Source organism: Chionomys nivalis, chromosome 1 (genome assembly GCF_950005125.1).
Source record: "Chionomys nivalis chromosome 1, mChiNiv1.1, whole genome shotgun sequence".
Taxonomy (NCBI): Eukaryota; Metazoa; Chordata; class Mammalia; order Rodentia; family Cricetidae; genus Chionomys; species Chionomys nivalis.
In genome coordinates, this window is record NC_080086.1 from 26,474,243 (window position 1) to 26,497,689 (window position 23,447).

The 23,447-nt window shown below is 48.0% G+C and overlaps 1 protein-coding gene across 1 annotated transcript; it reads left to right on the forward strand.

Moving 5' to 3' along the window:
• Positions 1 to 260: 260 nt before the first annotated feature.
• Lag3 (lymphocyte activating 3) lies at positions 261 to 7,602 on the forward strand. Its single transcript, XM_057762090.1, has 8 exons — positions 261 to 318; positions 547 to 694; positions 1,175 to 1,467; positions 2,032 to 2,295; positions 2,679 to 2,954; positions 6,519 to 6,755; positions 7,021 to 7,151; positions 7,420 to 7,602. The coding sequence occupies exons 1-8, from the start codon at positions 261 to 263 to the stop codon at positions 7,600 to 7,602; spliced, it is 1,590 nt and encodes a 529-aa protein (XP_057618073.1).
• Positions 7,603 to 23,447: the final 15,845 nt, after the last annotated feature.

Genomic DNA, 23,447 nt, shown 5'->3' on the forward strand with positions numbered 1-23,447 from the left:
TTGCTACTCTGCCCCAGCCCTGCCGCGTCCCAGGGGTGTGTCTCCCCCCCACCCCCATCTAGCCAGCTTCCTCTGATCTCCAGTATCTGGTCATTGGTCCTCCTCCCTCTCCAGACCACCCACCCCCTCCTGGGGTCGTCTTTACCCTACATTCTTTCGCCCTGTCTCACCTCCCTCCTTGTAGAATTTCTGTTTTTCTTCTCCCAGGACCCCTTTCTGACCTCCCTTGGAGGGCTAGGAAGGCCCAGGCCATAGAGGAGATGAGGGAGACTCTGCTCCTAGGCCTTCTGCTTCTGCGACTGCTGTGGGAAGCTCCAGGTAAGATGGGGAGTGGGGAGAAGCCAGCAGGGACCTCTGTGACCTGTCTCTTTAGCACTATGATGGGCTTCTAATGCCTTTTTTAAAAGGACAATCCTTCCAATCCCGAAGCCACCTCAGTCTCCCCTTGACAGGGAGGAATGATATTTCTCTCTCGGAACGCTGAGGCCTTTCTCTATTCTCAGATCTCTTGACTCATAGCCCTTGGCCTCTCTTTTGTTCCACTAGCCGTGGTTTCAGAGCCTGGGAGAGAGGACTCCGTGGTGTGGGCCCAGGAGGGGGCCCCTGTCCATCTTCCTTGCAGCCCCCAACTCCCCCACCGGAATCCCGACCTTCTGCGAAGAGGAGTGGTCACTTGGCAGCATCAACCAGATGGGTATGCACCCCACGGTCGGGCGACAGAACCTCCCAATCCATTTCTAATGGCATTCTGATAAAAACCCCGTCCGATGGCCAGGCAGTAGTGGCCTTTAATCCCAGCATTCAGGAAGCAGAGGCAGGTGGATCTCTGTGAGTTTGAGGCTAGCCTGGTCTGCAGAGTGAATTCCAAGACAGCCAAAAGCTGCACAGAGAAACTCTGTCTCAGAAAAAAAAAAAAAATCCAAGCCAGTTTTGTCCCCTCTGTGAGTCCCTCAGAAGCCAGTTGCTCGGCCTCTTCACACAGCCTTTTGGTGCCTTCTCTGCAATCTGCGGTCCATAGTCTGCCACCTCTCCAGTAGCAGATGGGGAGACTGGGGGTGGGAGGGGGAGGCTGCTAATGGTCGAGTGCTCTCTTAGGCGGGTTGCTTTATCCTCAAGAGTGTGTTTGGAGTGCATCTCTTTACGGCTTTTTTCAAATTGCCTCGGAATTCCTCAGTCCTATTTCCCACTCCGCCCCTGCCCTTGACCGTCTCAGGGGGAAGCCCTTGCCTGGGAGGCCGGCCCCCCATCGCTACACGGTGCTGAGCGTGGCTCCAGGAGGCCTGCGCAGCGGGAGGCTGCCCCTGCAAACCCGCGTGCAGCTGGACGAGCGCCGCCTCCAGCGCGGGGACTTCTCGCTGTGGCTGCGTCCAGCCCGGCGCGCCGACGCTGGCGAGTACCACGCCGTGGTGCGCTTCCCGGACCGCACCCTCTCCTGCCATCTCCGCCTGCGCGTCGGCCAGGCCTCGAGTAGGTGGGGCGGGACAAAGGGAGAGGGGCTGGGAAGCAGGTCCCCGTCGCCCCGAGGCAGGAAGACCCCTGGCCCGCCTGAGGACCTCCAGAAGTGTTCAGGAAGGGGTGACCGCTTGATGGCAGGGTGGAAAGTGCCCCCCTAAAATGTATGCCTCTAGGCGGGGGTGAGGGGGCTACGGAGAAACTATCACATACCCCAGCTCCTTCCTCCGCCCCCAACCCACAGCGGGAGCCCCCTCCCTGGTGGAGGTAGAAGAGGGAGGGCGCCTCTTCTTTGGGGGTCTAGAGTGACTCATTTAAGACTTCCATAGCTCATCTTCAGGCAAGGTCTGCCCAAAGAACAGACCAAGTAAGACTTGTGGACAGGAGACAGGAGACAGTGGAGTCCTGGGTCTCTTGTTAAACATCCCAGGTTTCAAGTACTGAGCTGGAATGGGAGTCTGTAAGGATAATCTTAACACAGCGTCCCTGTTTCCATGAGTTTGCAGCTTGCTTGGGCTGGCTGTATTGAGAAAGTGTTTCCATCTAGTCCACTGATTGGTCCTTTTTACTTTCTCACAGTGATCGCCAGTCCCTCAGGACCCCTCAGGCCGTCTGATTGGGTCATTTTGAACTGCTCCTTCAGTCGCCCTGACCGCCCAGTCTCTGTGCACTGGTTCCAGGGTCAGAGCCGAGTTCCTGTCCACAAGTCCACCCATCACCACTTAGCTGAAAGTTTCCTCTTTCTCCCACAAGTCAGTCCCCTGGACTCCGGGACCTGGGGCTGTGTCCTCACCTACAGAGATGGCTTCAATGTCTCCATCACACACAACCTCGAGGTTCTGGGTAACTCTCCCAAGCTGTCTTTACTCTTGACCCCTTTCTGCCGCCCACCTTTCCTGACTCATGGGTCCCCCCAAACAGGTCCTCAGCTGCCGTGTCCCTTCAGATTGCCTGTAGCAGTGTGCAAGCCCTTTCCTCTGTGGGAGTCTTTTAGCTGCCATCTCTACCCTGGTTTGCCCCTTGGCTGCCCATCCTTTGGTATCCTGCTGGCTCAGCACAGTCTGCGTTTTCCAGCTTCCCTAGCCTGTCTGCTTTATTCTGTTTCTTTGTGTGTTGCTCCCAAGTACCTGCATCGTCCTCTGCCTTCCTTCCTCGAAGTTCCCGCCCACTGCCCCACTGCATACCCACCCCTGGGCACTGATCTTGGCGTTTCCTTTTCCCCCCAGGTCTAGAACCCCTAGCTCCTCTGACAGTGTATGCTGCTGCAGGCTCTAGGGTGGAGCTGCCCTGTCACTTGCCCCAGGCTATGGGGACCTCTTCTTCACTCACTGCCAAGTGGACCCCTCCTGGGGGAGGCTCTGAGCGCCTGGTGACCGGGAAGAGTGGCAGTTTTGCCCTTCGACTTGAGACTGTGGGTCTGGAGCAGGCTGGGACCTACACCTGTAGCGTCCATCTGCAGGGGCGGCAGCTCAGTGCTGTGGTCACTTTGGCGGTCATCACAGGTCAGCCGCAGGTGGGAAAGGAACAGCTTTCCTCTTCAGGGGAGAGTGTTGTTGTCAGAGACTGTGCGGATGGGCTCCATGATGCTGGGCCAGTCCACTCACGCGTGACTTCTTCCCTTTTCAATTTTTATGGGGGGGGGGGAGAGGAAAGAGAGAGAGAGAACAAGCATATGATGGCTGCGTGTCCCTCAGCACATGTGGAGGTTACAGGACAACTCTGGAGTGAGGTTTTTTTCCACCCACCTTTTTTCTGCGCTCTAGGGACTGAACTCGGGGTGCCAGGTTTACCTGGCAAGCGCCTTTTCTTCCGTGACCCAGGCTGCTGTGGCTTAGGATAACTTTGAACTCCCGGTCCTTCTTCCGCTACCGAAGCACTGGGGGACAGACTAATACTACTGTGCCTGTCAAGTTATGGGCTCATTTCTTGTTGTTTTGTGGTTTTTGTTTTTGTTTTTTCTTTTCGAGACAGAGTTTCTCTGTGTAACAGCCCTAACTGTTGCTGTCCCGGAACTCACTCTGTAGACTAGGCTGGCCTCAAACTCGGAACCCCAGCCTCTACGTCCCAGAGTGGGGGCGGGGGGGTTAAAGGCATGCACCACCGCCACGCCCGGTTAATGGGCTGTTTTTTTCACCCCCACGATAAAACAAAAGAAAAAACAAAACCGAAACTGAAAATCTTCCCTTGACTCACAAAATAAAAATCCCACTTCTTTTCTAAGGGACTCCCCTACTCTGAGCTGGCAGAAGGTTGAGGAGTTAGAAACAGTAGATAAGAGTTTAAATGGTTCAGAGGAGGCTCCATGTATTCTCAAACCCTTGTCTGCTTTTCGCCTGGGACTTGGTTAAAGTTGTGCGGGTTGAGCTGGATTTGGAAGGAGTTAATAAATTAGTCCCTAGTCAGCAAATATTTGTTAGGGTTTTTCAAGACAATATAAAACAAAAACAGGCCAAAAAAAAAAATCAGAAAGTATGTGTTGATTGGCAGCTACCAGCCATGATGATTAGCTGTGTCTGCAGTAGTCACCTGTGGCCTTTAGCCACATAGTAGGTGCTTAGTAGTGTGCACTGGAGCCAGACATGGTGGTACACAGCGGGAGGCTCAGGAATTCAAGTACATAGTGAGTTCCAGACCAGCCTGGACTACTTGAGATCCTGTCTCAAAACAACAAAGAAATATTGATTGCATGACCAAGTAAACGAATTAACAAACAACATCATCTCTAGGCTGTTAACCCTGAGTCCCACTCACCTTATCTGTAACTCTGTCTGGACATCTTATCTACCCCTCAGCTTCACTGGGAACCCTGTCTTTTCACGTCAGCCCTTTTGCTAACTCAGTCTATTGGTAAGTCCACTGGAATTCCACACACCCCCTAACCCTTCTTTGCCGCATTCAGTCAGTTCTGAAAACCCACCCATACTTCTGCCCAGTGTTAATGGCCAGGGTCTTACTGGCTAAATATCTGAGGTGTTGATCTTGGCCTTGAACTCCTGAACTCTTGATCTTTGGGCCTCTACCTCCAAGTGCTGGGGTTACAAGTATGACCCACCATGCCTGACCTCCAATGTCCCCCTCTTCTTCCTTCTTCACTTCCTTCTTTTCTCTTTTGACACAGTCTGATGTATCCCAGTTTGGCCTGAAACTCACTATATGGTGGAGGATGGTCTTGAATTTCTAATTCTCCTGCCGCCATCTCCCAAGTGCTAGGATTATAGACAGACGGACAGCTACCATACCCAGTTTCTGTGGTGCCGGGCACCGAACCCAGGCCTTCATGTTGCCAGGTAGCTCTATCATCTGAGCTAAACCACCAGCCCTCCAGTGTCCTCTGAAAGATCAGCTGTGTTTAGCTACTCAGGGGGGGACGTGATACTGTCATTCCTGCTTTACAGAGAATGCGTGGTCTCAAGGTGGTACCACTGGGAGATGCCTGGGTCTAAACTTGAACCGTGAATGTCTGTGTCACCAAGTCCCCCCACATGCTGTGCTCAGCAGGTTCAGGCCCTTCGCCATTTGCCAGCCACCACCCTGTTTCTAGTCAGCTTTGAGATGCTCTGCTTGTGCATCCAGCAGTTGGTTACTTGTTCTGTGAACATTCAGGAAGGGGCCATGACATCCCCTCAGAGGCAGCACGGAGATGGCGGCACTGGTGTGAGCAAAGTGATTGAGGCAAGGGAAGTTGTTGGGAGTGCTGGCGCTAATCCACCCGACTGATCATTGAGAGTCTGAGCATTGTAGAAGACAGTAAGCTTGTGCGCATGTGTTTCTGTGTGAGTATGCGCATGTGCGGTGTCCAAGGAGATAAAAAGAAAGTGTTGGATTCCCTGGAGCTAGTGTTACGGGCAATTGTGAGCTGCCAGGCGTGGGTGCCGGGAACTGAACCTGGGTCCCCTGGAAGCACAGTTAACTCCGATGACTTGGTAAACCTGAACCATCTCTCCCTTTATATTTTATTTAAAGATGTATTTTATAAAGCCGGGTGGTTGTGGCACACTCCTTTAATCCCAGCACTCAGGAGGCAGAGGCAGGCAGATCTTTGAGTCTGAGACCAGCTTGGTCTACAGAACAGAGCAAGTTCCATGACATCTAGGGCTATACAGAGAAACCCTGCCTGAAATAAACAACAACAACAAAGGGGTGGGTAGCGGTGGCATGTGCCTTTAATCCACACTCTGGAGGCAGAGCACAAGGATCTCTGAGTTTGAGGCCAGGGCTGTAATATAGAGGAAACATGTCTCAGAAGAAGAACAGAAAAAAAGGAAAGAAAAAGAAAAATTTTATTATATGTGTATATATATATTTTGGACTTGTACATCTGTGGCTGATGTCACCAGAAACAGGAGGGGGCATCAGCCTCCTAGATCTGAGTTACAGACACGATTGTAAGCTACCAAGTAGGTGCTGGGAATCAAACCTGGGTCCTCTGGAAGAGCAGCAAGTACTCTTAATCACTGAGCCATCTCTCCAGCCTTGTTTTCTTTTAAAACCAAGGTCTCGTGTCGCTCAGCCTGACCTTGAATCCAATGTGTACTGGATCTTTAACTTCTGATTTTCTTATATCCACACCCAGTTTATGTGGCGCTGGGGACTGGACCCGGGGACTTCTGTATTCTAGGGAAGCATTCTGCCTGCTGAGGGTCAGCCCCAGCATGGATAATATTGCTCATGTGGCCTTCCGTACTAGTTTGAGTTTAATATAATGTCTGAAGTGTTGGGAACATTTTGAGCACAGAAGCAATCAAACTAGAGTGCTGTTTTAAGATTCCTGTGGTCAGGTGGGACGTCCCTATGATCCCAGTACTTACAAGATAGAACCAGAGGATCAGGAGTTCAGGGTTATCTTTGGCTACCATAGTAAGTTCAAGGCCAGCTTGAGCTATTTGAGACCCTGTCTCAAAAACATAAACAAAACCAGAGATAAATATAGTCATGTCCTATGACCTCTTCCCCTGAGGTTTTCCCAATCAGATCGCCAACGAGAGTAAGGTGACAGATGTGGGATCGCAACTTTGATAGCCAAGGAGTCAAGACCCCCACAAGAGTTCTTCCTTCTAATTTTTCAGTGACTCATCAGTCCTTGGGGTTACCTGGCTCCCTGGGAAAGCTGATGTGTGAGGTGACCCCCGCATCTGGACAAGAAAGATTTGTGTGGCGCCGCCTGAACAATGGCTCCAAGAGTTCTCCAGGCCCCGGGTTGGAGATACAGGAGACCCGGTTCCTTGCTGAGCCTTGGCAGTGCCAGCTTTTTCAGGGACAGAAGCTTCTTGGAGCAGCGGTGCACATCGCAGAGTCTAGCCCAGGTCAGAGGCTCCAAAATGCCGTGACCCCAACTCCAAAGCCATCACCTTGGTCATCTCCCAAGTCCTCTACCCCCACCTCTTCCCCTTCCCAGTCAGCGACCTGACTTCAAGCTCTCCAAGCCTGACCTGTTTCTGTCCTTAGCTGAACGGTCCTGGACAAGTCCCTTAAACTCTCTGACCTCATTGTATCTGTAAAGGATGAGGGTGTAGCGCGGTGTCCTTTTTCATCTCCGACCCTAAGTCTAATCCAGTGCTTTCTTCATAGGTGCCCGCAGTGCAAGGAGAACCTCAGGTGACCTTAAAGGAGACCATCTCTTTCTCCTTCTGATCCTCAGCACTTTCTCACTGTTCCTTGTGGTGACTGGGGCCTTTGGCTTCCACCTATGGCGAAGACAGGTGAGCCAGGGACACCGTTCCCTCTCCTCAGAGTGCTGTGCAGGACCCCTTCCTTGAGGAAGATAACCATGAGGAATTCTGAATATGCTCCTAGAGCCCCTGTACTGGGAATACCTTAGGGCTAGAAAGTTTAAAGGGGCCAAAAGGAGGCCCTGAGCCAGATAGTGAAGGCTGGAGAAAAAGCGGTAGGGTCAGGATTTGTCCTGTTCCTTCCTCCTCCTTCCTCTCCTCCTTTGTCCTCCATTGTCCTCTCTGTCTCTCCCCACAGTGGCTATGGAGAAGATTTTCTGCCTTAGAGAACAGGATTCACCCACCTCCTGGTCTGAGTAAGACAGAGGAGCTGGAGCGAGACCTGGAGATAGAGATGGAGCAGGAGCCAGAGCCGGAGCCAGAGCTGGAACTGGAGCAGGAGCCCCAGCCAGAGCCAGAGCCAGAGCCCAGGCAGCAGTGACCTGGAGCTGAGAGGCCAGCAGATCTCAGCAGCTCCAGCCAGAATAAACTCCCTGTCAGCAGCAGCAAGCCGGAGTCTGACTCTTTCTTGTCCAGGGACGGTTGCTGTCTTTCCCAGCCACTGGGGGCTCCCTTCTCCCACTCCAACCGCCCAACCTACTTTTCCAGCCAATCTTTCTCCTCCTTTCCTGGGCTGTCATTCCCTCTTCTGTTGCTTGCCTCTTTGTTTCTCTTCTCTGTTGCTCCCTTTCTCCCGAGTAATCCCTTTCCCCCACTAAAGCTCCAGAGATCACCCACGTCTTTTCCGTAGCCCTTTCCCCACGTTCTACCCACGTTTTGTTGACTGGCCTGGTCTCCTTTATATGCTTGTCCCTTTTGCCCGACAGCAAGCTCAGCTGTACCTCAGCACTGTGCTTAGATTCCTAACTACAGTGACGGGAGACACAGACAGGCAGGCAGACACGCACGCACGTGCACACGAGCCAGCCATGTGAAGTCCTCCAGGAGATGGGGGCCCCCTAATCTTCCTGGGTAACCAGCTGACGTTGCTGCCTCTGCCCCATCCCCCATGTTTGTCATCCCTGGGTGACTTTTCTGGTCCCAGACATGACAACACACTGCCACCTACTGGCCGCTGCTTGTCACAACCCCGAGGAGGTCACCAGACCAACTGTCACAGGCCTGACATCTAACACGCTGCAGTAGGCAAGATGGAGCAAGCATGCGGGTGTGCTTTCTGGGTGTGCAGCACCGAGTGTGCTCCCAGAATCTGTCACATGTTTTATTTATCCTGCAGAAGAGGGAATAAACAATGCAAGTTTCAGGAAATACAGCCCTGGTCCTGGCGAGGTTATAACACAAAGGCCACAGGTAGGGATAGAAACAACCCACGAGGCAGCTGGGTATTGCTGCGACTGTGGGAGTCAGAGTCCTGGATGCACACTCTTACTGCTGGTGAGGCTGTTGCAAATCTCTTTGAGCCTTTTGTTTTCCAGCCTATTAATTGGAACAATGCCAGGTACAGAGGGGACGGAGACAGGAGCATCCCCTTGGGTCCAGGAGTGTTGGACAAACATTGGTAACATATGAGACCCCCCATCTTTAACAAAATCGATGTAGAGGTGCCTACCTGTAATTCCAGCATGTGAAAAAGTCGGCTACCTAGTAAGTTTGAGGCCAGCCTAGGCTACATCAGACCCTACCTAGTAAGTTTGAGGCCAGCCTAGGCTACATCAGACCCTGACTCAAAAATAAATTAATAGACTGAGTGGCAGTGGGGCACACCTTTAATCCCAGCACTCTGGAGGCAGAAGCAGGTGAATCTCTGAGTTTGAGACCAACCCAATCTACAGAATTCCAGGACAGATAGAGCTACACAGAGAAACCCTGTCTCAAAAAAAAAGAAATTAATTAGTTGATTAATAGAATCCTGGGCGTGGTGAGGGATGTCTTAATCTCAACACTTGGGAGGTAGAGGTAGGGAGATCTCTGTGAGTTTAAGTCCAGCCTGATCTACATGGTGAGTTCCAGGATAACCGGGGCTACACAGGGAGACACACAAACACATATTTTAATTAAGAGATTCAGTGAGATGGGGCAGAGGGTAAAGAAGCATGCCTACAAGCTTGGTGACCTGATTCACCAATGCCTGGAACCCGTGTAAAAATGGAGGAAACAACCAGTTCCACGAAGCTGTCCTCTGAACTCCACACGCAGCCTCCTCCATACACACACCATGTGCGTGTACATAATAATAATAATAAATAGTAAGACAGTGATAGGGGCTGAGGAGGTGATTCAGCAAATGCAGGGCAAGCCCGAGGACCTAGGTTCAGATCCACACCACCCCTATTAAAACCCTTTAGGACTTCACTTTACAGTATGCTTGTTCTTGTCCCTCCTTCCTGTGCCGCTGTGTTCCCACAGTGGCAACGCTATAGTTCCAACCACGATCCTGAGTCTCGGGACCTCAGATTGCTCTAAATGGCTCATTATTCAGACTTCGGGGCTCCCCCCTCCCTATGACTTAACACAAAGTAATAGCACTACTTTTCATTCTCTGTCCCCTCGTCTCTGTCCCTTGTGTCTCCATAGCGACAGAGATCTTCAACCTCCTGTTTACGCACAGACACCTGGGAGGGTGTTTATGCCACCGGGAGCCTCCTGCAGGTGTGGTGCTCAAGCCCCTGACAAATAGGGTTATCTGAGACCAACGCCCGCCAGGAACTCCTTATTCACCACAGGGAGAGGTCTCAGCCTTGACTGAGGCCCAGAGACAGCTGCTGAGGTGGCTTCTCAGCAGCCCTGCCTCAGACCCTCTTTCCATGGTCTCAGTGGAAGCCACCATATTTTCACGGGGCAGGGGTTTCCTGGAAAGTTCCGTAGGTGGCGTTTTTGCTTTGTACTAGATAATAACCTGTGCCCTTTGGGTTTATGAGAGTTGTCACAGGTTCACTGGGGTTCATGCAGGGACTTCCCCATGTTCTTTCACGAAGGACCACCTTGCTCCTCTGTCTCACGTAGAAGGGAGAGGAGCTAAGTAAGGCCTTGTGGATAACAGCACTGTGCTCTGGGGACTTTCTCAGCGTTGACGGTGATGATCCTGTTCTCATTCCTCACAAAGCCCCACCCTCTAGCCAGCAGGATAACTTCTAGCCCTGTCTGTGTTCTCTTAATGTCTCTGGGAGCTGTATTAATTCATTAGGTTTCCCCAAGTGGGTGGTTGTTTGTTTCAGTTTTCATGGCATTGGGGATGAACCTATCCGTTTATCTATAAGCCAGTGCTCTGGCCCGGGAGCCTGGAGAGGAAGGAATGTGAGGAGACATTTGCAGGGAGATTTAGGGAGTGGGTGGGGAGTCATCCCAGAAGCAAAGTGTGCATATTATTGCTATCTATTGCTACATTTAAAAAATCACCCACAAACTTAGGAATCCTCCCTCTCACGGCCAGAAATCAGGCTAGCTGAATAGTTCTGGTACAGGCTCTACCGGGTGGCCAAATCTGTGGTCAAAAGCAAGCGTGGCCTGGGCTGAGGGATCTGTTTCTTAAAAGACTCACTCAGGTGGCCAAGGGCCAGAGGCCCTTTAAGGCCCCCTTCAGTGCCATGGCAGCTGGCTCCCACGTGACTGGCAGGGAGGAGAAGACTAAAGCAATCCATCTCATCACCTGATCTTGAAAGCGATAAGCGGCCACTTCTGCCCTTGTCTGCAGATCACACAGGCCAGTTGTGATCCGGTCTAGGAAGGGGCAAGATAAATATGGGAATCAAGGGAAGTGGGATTGCCGGGACCACTTATAGCCCTACTGTCTCGAGGTAGTGTGCTTGATTGACAGACAGCCTAAGAGAGGGGAGGGGCGTTATCATCCATCCCTGGCCTTCTCAAGGACCTGCAGTCGCTTCCACTGTCAGCTGTCTAGATGTGCTGGAGGCTGATGCAAGTCGAGCCTGTCAGTCAGGAGGTTAGCCTGTGGACGTTCAGGCCTTTAGCCGTTGCTCCTCCCACTCCTGAACTGTCAATCAGGAGGCTAGCCTGTGGCCATTCAGACCATTAACCGCTGCTTCTCCCACTTCTGAACTGGTTTATTGGTCTCCATGGGTCAGATTCAAACCGGAGAATTTTCTGCCCTACATCCCCAGCCAAACTGAGGTGTTGGGGTTCAAATTTGAGCCCCTGCTGTGATCTTTCTGCAGAGAAGACAGAACAAAGGGCCTAGACTTCCTTCTGAGCCCCACCCGAAGATGGAGTCTTTTCTTTAAAGGGAATGAGGTTGGGGTGGGGTAGGTTCTAGCAACCCCACTGTGGCTGACAGTTTCTCCAGAGTCACAGGTGTCAGCTGGCTGAGCCTCGGCTGAGCCCCGAAATGTGTCACTCCTATCTTCTCATGGCTGGAGGAAGCCTCTGGGAGTGAGTCCCAGAAAGTGGCCATGGGGATCAGGAAAATGTGGCCTGGGTGGAGGTGGAATTGGTCTTCCTAGGTACAGCTTCCAAAAAGGTTAAAGAAAAGGAAAGCCTGTTGTAACCCCATCTAGGCACTCGCCCACGCCCACCCGGTAGCTCTCTTACAAGAGTGTTTGTGGGACAGCAGATGGTCGCGTAAGGAGGTCACCACAGGCGGCACCTGGCGCTCCACTTCTCCAGTGCCCTGGTCTCTAGAGCTGGGTAGCCTCTCTCTCATAATGCGGGGGCGGGGGGGCTTCCCTTCTCTCCCTTTGGTTACCTCCCCATCTTTTAGCCAGGAAGCACAGAATCCAAGCAGCAAAAATAGCTCCCACCAAGAACTTGAGCTTACCAAAAACACGTGAGAGGACTTTCTACAGTTTTACCTCAGTGGGCCTGAGGATTGGACCCTGCATCTCATACACACGGGGTAAATGCTCTTCCGTTGAGCTGTCCCCAACTGTATCTATTCATTTGTTTCGAGGCAGTGTCTGACTAGGTAGCACAGGTTGGCCTGCAGCTCCTATTCTTCTAGCATGAGCCTCCTAAAATCTAGGATTACCTGTGAGCTACCCATCCGGCTTCTGTTTTTTAGCTGATCTATCAAAACATTAAAAATGCATTTATTAGCCGGGCGATGGTGGCGCACGCCTTTAATCCCAGCACTCAGGAGGCAGAGGCAGGCGGATCTCTGTGAGTTCGAGACCAGCCTGGTCTACAGAGCTAGTTCCAGGACAGGCCCCAAAGCCACAGAGAAACCCTGTCTCGAAAAACCAAAAAAAAAAAAAAAAAAAAAAAAAAATGCATTTAAGCTGGGTGTGGTGCTACAGGCTTTTAATCCAGCACTCAGGGGGCAGAGTTGGCCAAAATCTCTGAGTTTGAAGCTAGTCTGGTCTACAGAGCAAGTTCTAGGACAGCCAGGGCAACTCAGAGAAACCCTGTCTATTTTGTCTTTTTAAAGCCTTTGTTTAAAAAAAAAATAAATAAAGCCTTTGTTTTATTTTTTAAATTATTATTTTTTATAACTGCCTATACCCATTTTCTTAAGCCTACATACATTTTTTAAACACACTGTGACCTGTTTAGAGTTTTTTTTTTTTCTAAATCTGTCTTTATTGCATATCTTTGATCATTTTCTGACCAGGAGAGTTTTTAAAATGCTAAGTGGGCATGACCAGGATCAAAGCTGAGGCTTTGGGTATTGACTTTCCAACATGGCGGAGGTACATTCACCATCCACTCTGGGAGCCATGCTTACTGCCCCAACTCCAGAGATGCAGCAGGTTCACATTGCCACCAAGAATCCCACCGCTGCCACCAAGCAACTTGTAGCACATGGCCCACAAACCCCATTCAAGAGCCCCATAACAGGACCTCTTGTTCCTTCTGCCAGCACCATCCAGGAAACTGTCTCTCTCTCTCTCTCTCTCTCTCTCTCTCTCTCTCTCTCTCTCTCTCTCTCTTTTTATTTTTCGAGACAGGGTTTCTCTGTAGCTTTTGGTTCCTGTCCTGGAACTAGCTCTTGTAGACCAGGCTGTTGTAATAAGAGCGGTGGGGCTGCGTCCCCGGCACCCAGCTGCCCGTATGGCTTTACCCAAAATAATTACACGGAAACTGTATTCTTTTAATCACTGCCTGGCCCATTAGCTCCAGCCTCTTATTGGCTAGCTCTTACATATTGATCTAACCCATTTCTAATATTCTGTGTAGTACCACGAGCTGGCTTACCAGGAAAGATCTTAACCTGCGTCTGTCTGGAGTGGGAGAATCATGGCAACTCCCGACTCGGCTTCTTTCTCCCAGCATTCTGTTCTGTTTACTCCGCCTACCTAATTTTCTGTCCTATTAAAGGGGCCAAGGCAGTTTCTTTATTAAATGAAAGTAACTCCTCCATCACCAGGCTGGCCTCACACTCACAGAGATCCGCCTGCCTCTGCCTCCCGAGTGCTGGGATTAAAGGCGTGCGCCACCACCGCCCGGCTAGGAAGCTGTCTCTCTCTCTTTTTTTTTTAAATATTTATTTATTTATTATGTATACAATATTCTGTCTGTGTGTATGTCTGAAGGCCAGAAGAGGGCACCAGACCTCATTACAGATGGTTGTGAGCCACCATGTGGTTGCTGGGAATTGAACTCAGGACCTTTGGAAGAGCAGGCAATGCTCTTAACCTCTGAGCCATCTCTCCAGCCCCAGGAAGCTGTCTCTTAAAGGAGCCAGCCACACATCTGTTCACTGCCAACAAACAGAGCCTATCGGAAAAAATGCGGCTATCAAGAAACTGTGCTTGACCCCCATTTTTGTGGATTTAAAAGCCCTCTCTCTCTCTCTTTTTTCTTTTAAGCCTTTTTAGGTCGTATGTGGATCCATGCCCCACATTGGGTGCCATTTTTAACTGGAGGCCCCTCTTCTGCCCACCAGTCTCAGAATATCCACCCTGAAGCTTAATATTAATTTTAATCTGTTTGGCTGATGCCTCAGGCTTATTACTAACTAGCTTTTACATCTTAAATTAACTCATTTCTATTAATCTATATATTGCCACGTGTCTGTGGCATTTTCTCACATCTTGCTTTTCCAGCAGCTACTGGCATCTTCTAGACTCCGCCTTCTCTTCCCTTTATCTTTGCTAGGACTTCCTGTTTGACTCTATTCTGCCTGGTTATTGGTCAAATCGGCTTCTTTATTAATCAATGGTAATAAAATATTTTTCACAGCATACAGAAGGGCATCCACATCACAAGATAGCTTTGAATCTATGATAATCCTCTTGCTTCAGTCTTATGGATACTGAGATTATAGGCATAAACTGCTATATTTGGTTCTCAGTCCAGTTTGTCTTTTGTGTGTGTGTATGTGTGTCTCCTTGTGTGTGTAGTGTGTGTGTGTCTGTGTGCCTGCTTGTGTGTGCAATGTGTGTGTATGTGTGCCTGCTTATATGTCCGTGTGCCTGCTTGTGTGTGTGTCTGTGTGCCTGCTTGTGTGTGCACTGTGTGTGTCTACTTATGTGTGCAGTGTGTGTGTCCCTGCTTGTGTGTGCAGTGTGTGTCTGTGTGCCTGCTTATGTGTGCAGTGTGTGTGTCTGTATGCCTACTTATGTGTGCAATGTGTGTATGTGTGCCTGCTTATGTGTGCAGTGTGTGTCTGTGTCCTGCTTGTATGTACTGTGTGTGTGCCTGCTTATGTGTGCAGTGTGTGTGTGCCTGCTTGTGTGTGCAATGTGTGTATGTGTGCCTGCTTGTGTGTGCAGTGTGTATGTGCCTGCTTGTGCTTTGTTTGTTTGTTCGACACGGTCTCACTTTATAGCCTTGGCTGACTTGAAGTTTGCCATCTAGACCAGGATGGTCTCAAACTGACAGAGATACAGCTGCTTTGGCTTTCCAAGGACTAGGACTAAAGTCATGTGCCACTATGATGAGTCTTACAGTGTATTCTGAGACCAGGTATTGTACTGAGTCCTAAGCTTGCTTATTGGATTAGGCTGGCTGGCCAGAGCCTAAGGGGCCCTTATCTCCTTCTCCCTAGCGTTGAGGTTGCACGTATGTGCTACTACACTGACTTTTCTTACATGAGTGAGGGCTCCAAACTCACATCCTTGTGCTTGTCTGCGAGCTTTATCTTACTGAGCTGTCTTTCTAGGCCCCTCAGCCTAGAAATTTTGGCTTTATTTTTTTTCAAATTGTTTTTATTGAGCTATATATTTTTCTCCACTCCCCCTCCACTTCCCTTATACCCTGTCCCATGGTCCCCATGCTCCCAATTTACCCAAGAGGTCCTGTCTTTTTCTACTTCCCATGTAGATTAGATCCATGTATGTCTCTCTTAGGGTCCTCTTTGTTGTCTAGATTCTCTGGGTTTGTAAATTTTAGGCTGGTTTTTCTTTGTGTTATGTCTAAAAACCACTTATGAGTGAGTAAATACTATGTCTGTCTTTCAGGATCTGGGTCACCTAACTCAATATGATGTTTTCTAGCTCCATCCATTTGCCTGCAAATTTCAAGGTGTCATCATTTTTTTTCTGCTGTGTAGTACTCCATTGTGTAAATGTACCACATTTCCTTATCCATTCTTTGGTCAAGGGGCATTTAGGTTGTTTCTAGGTTCTGGCTTTGACAAACAATGCTGTTATGAACATAGTTGAGCACATGTCTTTGTGGTATAATTGAGCATCCTTTGGGTATATACCCAAAATTGTATTGCTGGGTCTTGATGTAGGTACTGATATCCAAAGGGGCTATACCAGCTTGCACTCCCATCAACAATGGAGGAGTGTTCCCTTTACCCCACATCCTTTCCAGCATAAATTGTCATCAGTGTTTTTGATCTTGGTCATTCTTACAGGTGTAAGATAGAAACTCAGAGTTGTTTTAACTTGCATTTCTTTGATGGCTAAGAATGTTGAACATTTCCTTAAGTGTCTTTCAGCCATTTTAGATTATCTGTTGAGAGTTCTCTGCTTAGATCTGTATCCTGATGTGGGATTCAACTCTGTATGCTGTGAATATCATTGGTTAATAAAGAAGAAGCTGTTTTGGGCTGGTGATAGGACAAAGTAGAGCTAGGTGAGGAAAACTAAATCGAATGCTGGGAGAAAAAAGGCGGAATTAGGGAGAAGCCATGTAGCTCCGCCAGAGACAGACGCCAGTTGGAATCTTGCTGGTAAACCACAGCCACAGCCACATGGTGATGCACTGATGAATGGAGATGGGCTAGTGTAGGATATAAAAATTCGCCAGAAATATGCTTAAGCTTTTGGCCAAACAGTATTGCAAATAATATGGTTTCTGTGTGATTATTTTAGAGCAGTCAGGAACTAACATGCAGGCTCCCATAACAGTTGCCATTTTTTTTAAATTGGATTATTTGCTCTTTTGATGAACAATTTCTGAGTTCTTTGTATATTTTGGAGATCAGACCTCTATCTGATGTGGAGTTGGAAAAGATCTTTTCCCATTCTGTAGGCTGCCGTTTTGTCTTGTTGACCGTGCCCATTGTTCTATAGAAGCTTCTCAGGTTCAGGAGGTCTCATTTATTAATTGTTTTCCTCAGTGTCTTTGCTACTAGGGTTCTATTTAGGAAGTGGTCTCCTGTGCCAATGTGTTCAAGTGAACGTCCCACTTTCTCTTCTGTGAAGTTCAGTGTGATTGGTTTTATGTTGAAGTCTTTGATCCATTTGGACTTGAGTTCAGTTTTTTATATTTCTATTTATTTATTTATTTATTTATTTATTTATTTATTTTGGTTTTTCGAGACAGGGTTTCTCTGTAGCTTTGGAGCCTGTCCTGGAACTCCCTTTGTAGACCAGGCTGGCCTCAAACTCACAGAGATCCGCCTGCCTCTGCCTCCCAAGTGCTAGGATTAAAGGCATGAGCCACCACCACCAGGCTATATTTTGATTTTTGTTGTCTTTTGATTTTTGTTTTTTTTCCAAGACAGGGTTTCTCTGTGTTGCTTTGGAGCCAGTCCTGGAACTAGCTCTTGTAGACCAGGCTGGCCTCAAACTCACAGAGATTCACCTGCTTCTGCCTCCCGAGTGCTGGAATATATTTTTATTCTTCTACATGTTGATATCCAGTTATGCCAGCACCACTTGTTAAATATGCTTTCATTTTCCATTTGATATTTTTTGCTTCTTTGTCAAAAATCATGTGTTCGAAGATGTGTGGATTGATATCCAGGTCTTCAATTCGGTTCCATTGGTCCTCCTGTCTGTTCTTATGCTAATACCAGGCTGTTTTCAGTACTGTAGCTCTGTAGTAGAGTTTGAAATCAGGGATTGTGATGCCTCCAGAAGTTCCTTTATTGTACAGAATTGTTTGGCTATCCTGAGTTTTTTTGTTTTTCCATATGAAGTTGAGTACCCTTCTTTCGAGGTCTGTGAAAAATTTTGCTGGGATTTTGATGGGCATTGCATTGAATCTGTAGATTGCTTTTGGTAGTATTGCCATTTTTAGTATGTTGATTCTGCCTGCCCAAGAGCATGGGAGATCTTTCCATTTTCTGGTATCTTCTTCTATTTCTTTCTTCAAGGATTTAAAGTTATTGTCATACAGATCTTTTACTTGTTTGGTTAGAGTTACTCCAAGATATTTTATGATATTTGTGGCTATCTGCTTCTATTGTGTGGAACAATTTGAGGAGTATTGGTATTAGTTCTTCTTTGAAAATCTTATAGAATTCTGTGCTGAAACCATCTGGTCCTGGCTTTTTTTTTTTTTTTTGAGACTTTTAATAGCTGTTTCTAATTTTTCTGCTTCATCTATATTGGGGTGTTCAAGTCTTGCTGTTGTAGAGCCACTAGTTTTTGTTGGTATCATTGTAATGGATTAAGTAAAATGCTGCAGATCCCTGACTATCTGCAGTGGCAGAAATGCTGCAGGTCCCCAAGCCATGGCAGTGAGCAGTGGGTGCCGAGAACAGCCAGTCCTAGGCAGGGATGGCACAATTCCAAGTGGCTACATTGGGCCATCAGGGACAGATGGGCATGCCATGAGACCACGCCGCGGGTGGGCAGAGAGCCACACGGTGGGGCAAGAGATAGAGACATGGATAGGCATTCCATGCAGAGTGAGGTTGGATATTTATTTAGTGGGTTATGAAAGGAAAGGGGAGAGGGTGTAGGGGGAGAAAGGGGAAAAGCAGAGAGAAAGAGAGAGAGAGACAGAGGGGGAAGGGGAGAAGTGGGGAGAATGGAGACAGGAGTCAGAAGCTACCTCTTAGGGGGAGAGAAAGAAAAGAGAAGGGACTCAGGTTGGAAGCTGAAGATCAAGAAGGAGGGGAGTGGATGTGGCTTGTCTCTTAAAGGGACAGAGCAGATCATTATAATCATGTTGCTCTTTATGGTGTTGAGTGTGTTCTTACCTTTTCTACCCATCTTTTCCTCTGATTGGTGTAGCTGGGACTGTGTCTTTGATGATCAGTCTTTCAGGTGCCAGTGGATCCAAGGCCCAGATGGTTGCTCCTCATGGTGAAGTCGGGGCCACTGTTCCACCCACCCCGGAGGTCACTCAGTATTCCCAGAGGTCGCTTGTCACTCCCAGGGGTTGCTCTGCAATTCCGGAGTTGTCTGGGCCTGCTCCCATGGAGGTTGGTGACTTGGACCTGGTCCTGTGGAGGTTCCTGGTTCGGGTCTGGTCCCACAGAAGTCTCTGGCTCAGACCTGCTCCCTGGGCAGTTGCTCCCTTGTAAGAGTGGGTCCTCTACCAAGGCTGGGCAACCACAAACTAAGCCTGTTTTTGTTTTTTGAGACACTATTTCTATGTGTAGTCCTTGTCCTGGAATTTGCTTTGTAGACCAAGCTGGCCTCGAACTCACAGAGATCCTCTGCCTCCCAAGTGCTGGGATTAAAGGCAGGCGCCATCATCGCCTGGCTCAGTTTTTAAAAAACTATCATTCTGCCCCCGTTTCTGTATCTATGCTTGGAATAGTGTCCACGTCCTGCCATTCTTGTTTTTTTCTTTTTTTAAGCTTTATTTATTTTTGTTTTATGTGCATTGATGTTTTGTCTGCATGTATGTGTGAAGATGCCAGATCTCCTGGAACTGAAGTTACAGACAGTTGTGAGCTGCCATGTGGGTCTGGGATTTAAGCCCAGGACCTCTGGAAGAGTAGTCAGTGCTCTTAACCGCTGAGCCATCTCTCCAGCCCCTCCTGCCATTCTTGTAAGGATTAAATAAACATAAATCAGCCAGGCGGTGGTAGTGCACGCCGTTAATCCCAGCACAGAGCCAGAGGCAGGCGGATCTTTGTGAGTTCGAGGCCAGTCTGATCTACAAGAGCTAGTTCCAGGACAGGCTCCAAAGCTACACAGAGAAATCCTGTCTCAAAAAACAAACAAACAAACAAACAAAAAACAAATTAAATAAATAAATAAATAAATAGACATCAATCACACAAAACCTGTGGCTAAGTCAAGTGCTCACCACAAACCTTTCTTCCTCTTTTCTTGTCCTCTCTAGAAGGCCTCTCAGAGGAAAACAGCTTGCCCGTCTTTGACTCCCAGGAGCCCAGCTGTCCAACCACTCACAGCTATACCCCAGAGTCAGCCCACAGTTTGCAAACTGTTGGGTCTAGAGCTAGAACCAGGCCTGGGAAAGCTTTGCTCTACCCAGTGGCCTTACAGAACACTTCCCTGTGGTCATTAAAATAAGAAGATTTATAGCTGGTTTTCTTACTCTCCTTCAGAATTTTGACAGAGCTGGCCACTCTGGGCTCACATCCGGTCATATGATATCAGTTCTACTGCTGAGCAGGCCATGGTGGTGCAAACCTCTAATCCCAGCACTTGGGATGATGGGGCATTCAAGACCAGCCTGGCCTGGGGAGTGAGTTGAATGTTGGAAATAAACTTCTGCTGGTTCAGCTGAACCTCTGAGGGTGGCTTCAGCGCTTCCTAGATAAGGTGGGTACCCCCTGACTTTCCTTCGTTCCCACCCCTCCCTATTACAGCCAGTTCACTCTTGTTCACTTCACTAGCACACCCCTAAAGGCGGTTAGGTTGGAGACCTACTGCGGTCGGCCAATCCTCTTCATTCATTCACTCACTCATTCATCCGTTCATTCGTCATCAAAGAGCTGGGACCTAGCAAGCTCCCCATTCGTGTGTGTGTATATGTGTGTGTGCACGCATGCGTGCACACGTGTAGGAAGTTATGGTGTTTCATGAGGACAGAGTTTAGGTGGGGAGCATTAAAAACTTCCAGTGGGGGCTGGAGAGATGGCTCAGCGGCTAAGAGCATTGCCTGCTCTTCCAAAGGTCCTGAGTTCAATTCCCAGCAACCACATGGTGGCTCACAACCATCTGTAATGAGGTCTGGTGCCCTCTTCTGGCCTGCAGGAATACATGTAGACAAAATATTGCATACATAATAAATAAATAAATAAATATTAAAAAAAAAAACTTCCGGCGATGGATGGTGGCATTGATGATATAACTATGTTAGGGAAAAGTTCCACGCTGCCCTAAATTTAACAACAAGGGCCGGAAGATGGAGAAGAGCAGCAAGGGAAGTTATTCAGCTAGCAACACCAGCACCACAAAAATATCCTGCAGCTCTGAATGTATGTATCAAAGGTTTGATACATACAAACAGCAGGTGGCTGACTGCCAAGAGTCGCTATACTTTAAATGCTCACATTTTCCTTCCTCTACTTACAAAAATGCTTGCCGGGCTGTGGTGCCAGTACTTGGGGGGTAGAGGCAGGCAGATCTCTGTGAGTTCGAGGACAGCCTAGCCTACAGAGCTAGTTCTAGGCCAGCCAGAGAGACCCTGTTTAAAAAAAATAAAATAAAAAACAAAACAAAAAAACCTGCTCTTGGACAAGAAAGTGTAAAGAAGGTGTGTGTGTGTGTGTGTGTGTGTGTATAGACTACAGTGATTGAGTGGAACCCCATTATTTTGCATATTAAAATTGGGGGCATGTACATATGTGTGCATAGGCACTGGTGTGCACACAGGTCAGATGGACAATGTCAGATGTTTTCTGTGGCATTCCACTTAGGTTTTTGAGACAAGGTCTCTCAATGAACCTAAAACAGGCCATTTCAGTTAGGTTGGTTGCCAATGAACTTTGGGGAGTGATCTCTGCCCCCCACCACTGGGTTAGGGGTGCATACATACAGCTGTGTGAGTGTTGGGGATTTGCACTGAGTCATATTTCTTTCCCAGCAAGAGCTCTTATCCACTGGACCATCTCCCAGCCCTAAGCTTTTCTCTTTCTTTCTCCCTTTCTTTCTCCCTTTCTTTCTCCCTCCCTCTCTCTCTCTCTCTCTCTCTCTCTCTCTCTCTTCCTCCTCCTCCTCCTTCTCCTTCTCCTGCTGCTCCTCCTCCTCCTTCTCCTTTTCTTCAGAGTATGATCTGTACCTGTTCTAGCACTTGACAAATAGAGGCAGGAAAATTGCTGTAATTTGAGATCATCCTGATCTACATAATGAGTTCCAGGCCAACCAGTGCACTGGCTGTTCTTTCTGAGGACCCTGGGTTTGATGTCCAGCACCCAAAAAGCAGCTCCAGTTCCAGAGGCTCTGATACCTCACCTGACCTTCATGGGCACACATGAACAGGTATGCAGGCAAAACACCCACACATATAGGATAATCCTTTACTACTATTATTATTTAGTTGTATGTATATGCCACATTATACAAGTGCTTGCTGGAAGCCAGAAGAGGGCATCAGATCCCTTGGCGTGGGAGCTGCAGGCATTTGTGAACTGCCCGATGTGGTTGCTGAGAACTGAACTCGGGTCCTCTGGAAGAGCAGCAAGTGCTCTTAACCACTGGGCCATTTCTTCAGCCCCCCAAGAATTAAAAAACAGGGGTGGGTTGCTCACATCTGTAGTCTTAGCACTCACTTGAAGGGGAGGAAGAAAGACCAGGAGTCTAAGGCCAGCCTTGATTACATGAGTCTGAAGTTACATGAGATCCCGTTCAACAAAACAAAAAAATGAAAACAAGTGATTTTTTTTTTTTTTTTAAGTTTTTGGCTTGTAAAGCCTAGTGAGTATATTTTCAAGCGCTGTTTAACTTTCCTCTGGAAGTCTTAAGAATGTACCGTTTCCTAGCAGGAGTTGGTAATGATTCAATAAACACTTTTATTTCTAGAATCTCTTGGTCTCAAGAGTTTTGCTGTAAGGTTAAATCAATAGAGCACACCTGTAATCACAGCACTTGTGAGGCTGAAACGAAAGGATTTGATCTTTTGTTTTGCTTTTCAGCAGGGTCTTGTGTTCAGGCTGGCCTCGAATTTTCTATATAAGCATAGGATGACCTTGAACTTCTGATTTTCCAGCTTCTACCTCCCAAGTGCTGGGACTTTAGGCATGTGCCACCATGCCTGGTTTAACAGAAAGAACTTCTGAGGTAGAAGCCTATATGGACTATGTAGAGACTGTTGAGAAGGAGAAAGGTTTCAGTTTAATATAGTGAGTGTACAGCCGGGCGGTGGTGGCGCACGCCTTTAATCCCAGCACTTGGGAGGCAGAGGCAGGCGGATCTCTGTGAGTTCGAGACCAGCCTGGTCTACAAGAGCTAGTTCCAGGACAGGCTCCAAAACCACAGAGAAACCCTGTCTCGAAAAACCAAAAAAAAAAAAAAATATATATATATATATATATATATATATAGTGAGTGTACTTAATCCCACAAAGGTGTGCATTTTAAAATGGTTTCAATGTGGGCTGGGATATAGCTGGGTGATAGAGCTCATAGTTAGCACGTATTCAATCCTCGATCCTCAGGACCAAAAATTAATATATAAAATTTAAGTGGTGTAGAGCTGGGTATGGTGGTGCATGCCTGTAATCCCAGCACGTGGGAGGCAGAGGGAGGAAGATTAATAGTTATAGGCCATCTTTGGCTATGCATCAAGTTCAAGGCCAGCCTGAGCTACCTGAAACCCTTTTACCTACCAAAAAAAAAAATCATTACCACCACAAGAAAAACATTTACATGGCTAAAATGGCAAATTTCATGGTATGCATATTTTACCACAAGAAGTTTAATGTCAATTTCATGTAAATTAATTTTAGCATATACAACATATTCAATAAATGATATGGATATAAGCCATGATTTAGGAAATAATTGATTGAGAACAATGGTTTAGAACTTGATAAAACAGGGGCTGGAGAAATGGCTCAGTGACTGACTGCTCTTTCAGAGATCCTGAGTTCCATTCCCAACACACACATCACAGCTCACAACTGTCTGTAATTCTGGTTCCAGGACATCTGACACCCTCACACAGACACACATGCAGGCAAAACACCAATGAACATAAAATAAAAATAAATCAATCCCTTTAAAAAAAAGAAAAACTTTGATAAGACAAAGAGCCGAAAAGTTGTGGCATACGCCTTTTGTCCCAGCATTCCTGAGGCAAAGGCAGGCAGATCTCTGAAATCTAGGC

Bases quoted from the DNA above. Each gene is read 5' to 3' on its own strand.
- Lag3 (XM_057762090.1), top strand. From the start codon at position 261: ATGAGGGAGACTCTGCTCCTAGGCCTTCTGCTTCTGCGACTGCTGTGG. The intron at 2,296-2,678 runs GTAACTCTCCCA...TTTTCCCCCCAG, and splicing joins ACACAACCTCGAGGTTCTGG to GTCTAGAACCCCTAGCTCCT. The intron at 7,152-7,419 runs GTGAGCCAGGGA...CTCTCCCCACAG, and splicing joins TCCACCTATGGCGAAGACAG to TGGCTATGGAGAAGATTTTC.